This window comes from Capsicum annuum, unplaced genomic scaffold, assembly GCF_002878395.1.
Source record: "Capsicum annuum cultivar UCD-10X-F1 unplaced genomic scaffold, UCD10Xv1.1 ctg72134, whole genome shotgun sequence".
NCBI lineage: Eukaryota > Viridiplantae > Streptophyta > Magnoliopsida > Solanales > Solanaceae > Capsicum > Capsicum annuum.
In genome coordinates, this window is record NW_025882020.1 from 1 (window position 1) to 8,675 (window position 8,675).

The 8,675-nt window shown below is 30.4% G+C and overlaps 1 protein-coding gene across 1 annotated transcript; it reads right to left on the reverse strand.

Moving 5' to 3' along the window:
* Positions 1-2,468: 2,468 nt before the first annotated feature.
* Positions 2,469-3,307, reverse strand: LOC124894249 (inactive protein RESTRICTED TEV MOVEMENT 1-like). The gene has a single exon (XM_047404976.1). The coding sequence runs from the start codon at positions 3,169-3,171 to the stop codon at positions 2,674-2,676; it is 498 nt and encodes a 165-aa protein (XP_047260932.1). The 5' UTR covers positions 3,172-3,307; the 3' UTR covers positions 2,469-2,673.
* Positions 3,308-8,675: the final 5,368 nt, after the last annotated feature.

The following is an 8,675-nucleotide window of genomic DNA, read 5'->3' on the forward strand; positions in this document are numbered from 1 at the left end:
CTTGTTGGTTCCAAATGTTATTGAGCTCAGGGCAGCACCATTAGTAAATGAGTGGAATGATCCACTTAACGAAGTAAGAAATTCTGACGGATAATCTAAAATAGCTGAATCGAAGTTGACATGTCTGCCATCATCAGAACCATGTTTTTCAGATACTAATTTGCCATTCTCATAGAAGAGAAACTGCAGTGAATAAACTGAATGATGATCGTACGAAACAAAAATCTGGGCTAATTCTCCTCGTCCCTTGTCATCCCAAAAAATGGTTGCATGTCGTCTTGGGTTGCTACTGGACCATCTTTGACCATATCCATAATTCTCTTCTTTTTAATCAATTGGAGTAAAACTTCTTTTCAACCTTTACTGAAAGATCTTTAAAATTGATCATGGAGATTGTGATGGGCTTCATATAGATCCCAATACTCCCAATGCTATAAGAATTTGTGCTACCATGAAAACCACCAAAAGAACGATAATTTCCTATCTGAATTGTGAACTTGTTAGAATAAATCGAAGGGGTTCCAAACGGTCCATAGGAACCTTTATTGGTTCCAAATGATATTGAGTCCAAAATACTAGTATGTCCATGTATTCGGAATGAACCACTTATGGAAGTAAGAAACTCTGTTGGATAATCAAATGCCACTGCGCAAAAGTTTTCACATTCATCAATGCCATGTTTGTTTGACATAGCTAATTTGTCATTCTCATAGAAGACGAACTGCAGTGAATTAACAGTATCATGTGATCGTAGGAAACAAAAATCTGGACTACTTCGCCTCGTCCCTTTTCATCCCAAAGCGTTTGAGTTTCATATTGATTGTCTCCTCCCACTAGACCAACTTTTATCATATCCATATTTTCTTCTTTCTGATCAATTAGAGTATTAGTTGAAAGATCACAAAGGTGTTTGTTCTTTTAATCTTGAAAAAGGATTGACATATCAAAGATTGAAAACAACTACTGATCTAATTTATTTTGAATTGCTTACTTGCTTACAGTTATAATGGTACTCGAACATATGCTCAGTCGAAACTAGCTAACATTTTACTTGCCAAGGAGTTGTCAAGACAACAAAGGTGTATAAATGTATGCCAAATTATTTCCTAGGGGTCGCTAAGAATAAGTTCCAGCAACGACATTATTTGGTCTTTTAAGATGACTCTTTCTGCGACACTTTAATTGCTCGCCACTAAGAAATGGCTCATTTCTTGTAGAGTCAAAAATTACACAAATATATTTTGGCAAATTATAGTGCCAATTCTCTAGTTGTTTTGCTTAGGTAGCGGTGTGGCTCTTTACTTTTCGACTGTTTGGGTACTGAAAAATTACTTGTTGGAATCTCTATTAGGCAAGAAATGCAAATGTAGCAATCAATGTTGTCCATCCAGACATTTTGAAAACTAGAATAACAAGGGATCAGTAGGGCTTTATCGCAGTCATAAATTTTCTTTTGTCTTTTTGAGCTTTTCTCTTTCTTGTTTTGTTTACTTTTCACTGGAATTTTGTGGCAGAAAGAAGTAAAAACAACTAAAGGAAACTAACTTTTCCTCATAAATTTACACAGATTCTCTCTATTTTATGGCATCAAAGCTTCTAAAATCAACATCACAGATTTGTCTATGAAAAAAGGAGATGGAAAATCAAAAATAAAAAAAAGACGTAAAGATTGAGAGAACTTACCACAGAATCTTGAAGGAAAATGCAGCAATTTGAGAGAGAACGGCGTTGAGAGAGAACAACGGCGCTATTTTTGAGAGCAAGAAGAAGCAATTTAAGAGAGAACAGCGGCGTTATTTTTGAGAGCAAGAAGAAGTGTGCTGTAGTGAAAAAGAAATATGTTTTAGAATTATAAGAGGGTAATCTTGGAATGAGGGATAATTATAAGGGATACAATTGTCTTCTTACTTGATCAACTTATAATGCTTCTAAGCCCCCCCCCCCCCCCCCAAAAAAAAAAAAAAGAGTACGGAATGGTTACTTTTAGCTTTGGGCTTTTAAAAAGTCAAAATTGGATTTTTTAAAGCAATTTTGAAAATTATCAAACACTCCCAAAAATAAAAAATAGCTTAAAAGTCATTTTGATCAACTTTTAAGCTTATCCAAATGCCTTATAAGTTAGGCTAATATTTGGTTCAAATTGAACAATTTATAAGAAAACAAAACAAAAGAAATTAAATGGTGATTACGAGACCGGCATTGGAGGTCGCTAGTCTTAAACTTTAGATTCGCCCTTGCCCTCCCTGTGTGGGTAAAAAGTTCAAGATCATCCATTTTCAATGTCACTGGATGTAATTGCCTAGAAATGTAGAAATTAATATCCATTGCTGTTAACTTGCATTGCAAAGAGATCATCAACGTCTTCGAAGATGAGGGTCATTGGAGATTAAGAACAACTTATTACAACAGCGGATCCAGACTTTTTACTAAGTGGATTCAATATATAAAAGACGTTGCTTAAACCGGCTATTGCATAAAACAATTTAAAAAACGTTCCAAGTCTTATTAGGCGTACTTAGCAAAATAAGACATGATGGACAGTAAACAAATAAAAATAAAGTGACATCATAGACACATAAGCATTCTACTCTTTCAGAAAATAAGCAGCAACAACTGAAATCAAAGACATAATATGATCAAAACAGGTAAGCAATATTGTACGTAACAATTGAATTAATCCTCTTCTTTGCAATGGATCTTGGAAGTTGTGCTGGTCTTGATATAAACCCCAATACTATTAATAAATCCAGACCTTACACTGCCATGAAATCCACCAAAAGAAAATTGATTTCCTATCTGAAAGTTGAAGTGTTTAGTAGAAGTAGACGATGGATCCCCAAATGGTCCATATGAGGCCTTGTTGGTTCCAAATGTTATTGAGCTCAGGGCAGCACCATTAGTAATTGAGTGGAATGATCCACTTATGGAAGTAAGAAATTCTGATGGATAATCTAAAATAACTGAATCGAAGTTAACATGTCTGCCATCATCAAAACCATGTTTTTCAGATACTAATTTGCCATTCTTATAGAAGAGAAACTGCAGTGAATAAACTGAATTATGATCGTACGAAACAAAAATCTGGGCTAATTCTCCTCGTCCCTTGGCATCCCAAGAAGTGGTTCCATATCGTCTTACTTCGCCTGCTGGACCAACTTCGATCATATCCATAATTCTCTTCTTTTAAATCAATTGGAGTAATTAAATGATCAAGCTATAGAGAGAGAGATAGATATGTTTTTCAAGGAGACCTTTCAGTACTAGGAATCTGACTCTTCCTTTATACTTATCTACAATTTAATTTGAATTTGAATTTCGGTGAATATTTACCATTTTCAATACTGTATATATTCTTTCTGGATGTATTCAAAAATATTTCTTAATAATTTACTCCATCCATATCAATTTTAACAAGTTAAAAGAGAATTTTCTTTTCATGTTTCGCCCTAGTATTAAATTCATCGGAGTTGAAATTTTAATAAAATCACTACTCCCTCCGTTCTATTTTAGTTGACACATTCTATTTTACATGATGATTAAAAAATAATAAATTGAATGATGAACCTTATTATTTTATCCTTTACCCATATTGATTGGGCATTGTAATTGTTCACATTTAACGTATATTATTAATTATTGGGGTAAATGAAAAAGTTAATTAATTCTATCCTAATTAAATAAGTGATAACTAATAGGAGACACTTATTTTAAGTAAGACTACCAACTAAAATGGGAGTGAGGGAGTAACAGAGAATAATTTAGTAAAATAATTTTTTAGTAAATATTATTTTAAGAGACGTGCGTAATCAATGGAGGATCTAGTAAAAGAGGAGATGGAAACATATTGGGAAAACTATTCTCGAATAACTGGCAAAACCAACTGAAATTGATAAAATTGACATAGATATTCGAAACAAGCATAAGCAATAGAAAAAATTATCTCACTTGAAAGTGTCACTAGCCAACCTTTCAAACCACCGCATTGGACATCGATGTTCCTTCCCATCACATGACCAAATCATCTTAACCTCACTTTCTTCTTTTTGGCTTCCACGAAGCCACTCCCAGGAACAACTGGACAGTATAAAAAAAAAAGACTTTTGCCTTAGGCCCCCAAATTTAGGGGGGCCCATTTTCTTATAATTATTTAAACTAGTTTTTTAAAAATAAAAATAAAAATTACCTATATAATTATTTTTTGTAAAATAAAATAAACTTTTTGGAAGAAAAAGTTAGTGACAGGCTAGTCCAACAGTTGGTAAATCATGAATGGTCACCTTTTACTTTTTTAGTATTTCTTTTCCCCAATTTTCACTTTTTATTCACAGTCTCTCTATTCTCTCATTCTCTTATAACTGATTATCTCTATTCTTGATACTTAATGCTTTTTTCTCCTTAAATTCAAAAGTTTTGAATTGAACAATTCAAAAGTTAAACAGTTTGCTAATTTAATTTGAAGGGAGCATCCAAAAAATTGGGTAATATTATTCTTTTTCTAATATTACTTTTGTTTCTTGTATTTATTTTTTTAATTGATATGATAGATAGTGTTTAGAATATTTGTTAGAATTTTAAAATGTCAACTAGAAAGTATGAATCCGACCATTCAAAACTTAAAAGAAAAAGAAAAGTAGATAATTTGATAAAATTTCAAGAAGGAGCTCTTGAGATTAGATCAAGGAGTGCAAAAAAGACTTCTTGATAAAATGGTTATAATCCCTTAAGTCTACTACTTGAAATCTAATATCATATTATCAAATCTCAAGTCTTATTATGTTGATAATATGGTATTAGATCCCTTCATAATTTGATAAAATCTCAAGTCTTATTATGTTGATAATATGATATTAGATCTAATATCATTTTTATGATATCATATCATTGATAATAGATCTAATATGATGTTGATAAGGTTTATCTACTTGAGATTTGATCTAATATGATCTAATAATATGATATTATTCTTGTCCTACTTGAGATTTGATAATATAATATTAGATCCCTTCATGGTTAAAAATAAGGTTTAAAATATCATAGTTAAAAATTGGTTTAAAAGTAATATTTTATTTTTATTTTTAAAGATGCAACAACAAGAGTGTTGAAATATGGTTGAAACTTGTTCTCCACACGTAGTTCGACAAAAATCTTCATTATCATCCAAATTATTCCAGCTTGATTTTAAAACCGCTTTGAACCTGCTTAATCTCATCTCACCACATCATTGGACCATTGGACCATTGAACCGTAAGCTCTGATACCACTTGTTGGGTTCGAAATCAAGAGGGCGTCATGCGGAAACTTAAAAATTGAAAATCATAAATGCGATAATTCAGACAAAAAGAAAAACATACTAAAAACATGATTATTGTATAGTTTGGTCAATTGACCTACATATAAAAACCTAATATAAAATAAAACATAAAAACTATTAGAGAGAAAATCTTTCCCTAAACAAAACTCTTAAAAGACTACATTGTGGATGTTATTGTGTTATGGTATGAGAAGGGGGTCTTCTATTTATAGATGTCCAAAATTTTTCCTCCAAGAAAGAGGTTAGCCAAATATGAAAAAGAATTATATTTTTTTCTTTCAGGAAAAGTAAAAGTAATTATGGTAACTTTTATTTTCCTTCTAAGAAAAAATAAAAACTTAAATATAGTAAGAAAATCAGGGCAAAAACCCTAACACATAATATACAAAATGAATTAATAAAATTGTTGGCAAGTGAAATGAAGAATAAAATTATTGAAAAAATTAGAGAAATAAAGTATTTCTCTATCATACTCGATTGTACCCCGGATACAAGTCATTAAAAGCAAATTTCTTTTATATTAAGGAGTGTGGATATTTCAACAACTCCAATAAAAGTTATCGAATATTTTTTAGAATTCTTAAAAGTGGATGATACAAGTGGAAAAGGTCTCTTTGAAGTTATTTTAGATGAAATAAAATGTATTGGACTTGATGTTGATAACTTAAGAGGAGAAGAATATGATAACGGATCTAATATGAAGGGAAAACATTAAGGAGTGCAAAAAAGGCTTCTTGATATAAATCCTAGATCATTTTATACACCACGTGGTTGTCATAATCTAAATTTAGTAATATGCGATATGGCTAATTCTTGTACAAAAGCTATATCATTCTTTGGAGTGGTACAACGCATATATTCACTATTTTCTCCTTCCACTAAGCGATGAAAAATTTTAAAAGATAGTGTATCCGGTTTAACTCTTAAATTATTGTCACAAACACGTTGGAAAAGTCGTATTAAAAGTATTAAAGCAATAAGATTTCAAACTCCACAAATAAGAGATGCTTTATTGAAATTAGTAGAAGTTAGTGATGATCCCAAAACTAAAAGTGAGGCTAATTGCTTAGCAACTTATGAGTTTGAAAATTTTAAATTTTTATTAGGTATGATTATTTGGTATGATGTACTATTTGTTGTTAATTCAATTAACAAAAGTTTACAATCAAAAGATATGCATATTAATGTTGCCATAGATAAATTAAGAGGTTTTGTTTCTTTTTTCAAAAAGTATAGAGAAGAAGGATTTACAACTGCTATGATTGCAGCTAAGGAAATTGCATTAGAGATTAATATAGAACCTGAATTTCGTAGTAAACGTGTAATTTATAGAATGAAACAATTTGATGAGAATGTTGATAATGAAATAACAAAATCTCTTGAAGAATCTTTTAGAGTTGATTACTTCTTATATATAGTAGATCAAGCCATTTCTTCACTTCAAAATAGATTTGGACAATTTGAAGCATATGAAAGTCTTTTTGATTTTTTATTTAATGGAAAAAAATTGCGATCATTAGATGACAAGAATTTAAAAAAATATTGTCTTAATCTTGAATATTCCTTAAAACATAATACTCACTCTGATATTGATGGCATAGACTTGTATTCCGAATTAAAAGTGTTGAGGGAATCATACAAATAGAAGATAATACTATAATCGAGATACTCAATCAAATAAAACGACTTGATTCTTTTCCAAATGCTTATATTGCTTATAGAATAATGTTAACAATTCCTGTAACAGTCGCTTCCGCAGAAAGAAGCTTTTCAAAATTAAAAATTATAAAATCTTATCTAAGATCAACAATGTCTCAAGAAAGATTAAGTGGATTGACTATATTATCAATTGAAAAAGAATTGTTAGAAGAAATCGACTATAAAAAAATTATTAACGACTTTGTATCTCAAAAAGCTAGAAAAATAGATTTTAAAAAAAAATTATTTTAGTTTAAGGCATCCGATTTTAATTTGGCCTTAGGCCCTCAATCTGCTTGAGCCGCCCCTGGCCACTCCCACCTTATAAGAAAACAAACAAAGAAATTAAATAGTGATTACAAGATCATTCTTGGTGTTGCCTAGTCTTGAACTTTAGATTCGTCCTTGCCCCATGAGCAGCAAAAGGAAGTAAAAAATTCAAGATCATCCAGTTTCAAAGTCATTTGGACGTAAATGCCTGGAAATTTAGAAATTAATATTCACTGCTGTTACTGGCATTGCAAAGAGATCATCAATGTCTTCGAAGATGTGACACGGATAAAAATGGACGTTTAATTTACTACTACAAAATAAGATACGATGGAGAGCAAACAAATAAAAATAAAGTGACATCATAGTCACATAAGCATTCTACTTCTCTGTTTCGGAATAAGTGAATTGTTAGGGTATTTATTGATGTTTCAAAATAAGTGAATCATTGAATTTTTTTTTCAAATTTGTCCTTATGATTTGACAGCCAATTAACTTTGAAAAAGGTATTACAAGGTCAACTTTTTCTTCTTTTTTTTTGGGTAAAAATGAAAAGTTATGTTAAATTTATGTCTTTAATGTTTTTTCCTTAATATGGGTGCCAAAATCCAACAATTCATTTATTATGAAACGGAAGAAGTACTATTTTAGAAAACACGCAACAACAACTGAAATCAAAGACATAATATAATCAAAATAGGTAAGCAATATTATACTTAACAATTGAATTAATCTTCTTCTTTGCAATGGATCCTGGAAGTTGTGCTGGTCTTTACATAAACCCTAATACTATCAACGCATCCATTGGTCACACTGCCATGAAATCCACTAAAAGAAAATTGATTTCCTATCTGAAAGTTGAAGCGTTTAGGAGTATTAGTAGACGATGAATTCCCAAATGGTCCATTGGTACCCTTGTTGGTTCCAAACAATGTTATTGAGCTCAAGGTAGTACTATCTCCATTCAGTGTTGATCGGAATGATCCAATTATCGAAGTAAGAAATTCCGATGGATAATCTTAAATAACTGAATTGAAGCTAACATAATGGCCATTATCAGAACCATGTTTTTCAGATACTAATTTGCCATTCTCATAGAAGAGGAACAGCACTGAATAAACTGTATCACTGTAGACATATGATTTTTACCTTCCCTTAATTAATATATATATTTTTTTATATTAAATATTTATATTTGGTCTAATATTATTTAAATTTTTATTTTATTTTAATAAATTTTTAGTTAAAAAATAAAATTAATTTTGAGATGTTTTATTTTATTTTATTCTAATTTTTAAAAAATGATACAAAAATTTTAAAAAAATATTTCTCTTTTAATTTTAATAAATAAACTAGTAATTTTGATATCTTAATTATATTTATTTTAGACTATTTG

Excerpts from the sequence above, each read along its gene's own strand:
- LOC124894249 (XM_047404976.1), bottom strand. The coding sequence starts at position 3,171 with ATGGATATGATCGAAGTTGGTCCAGCAGGCGAAGTAAGACGATATGGA.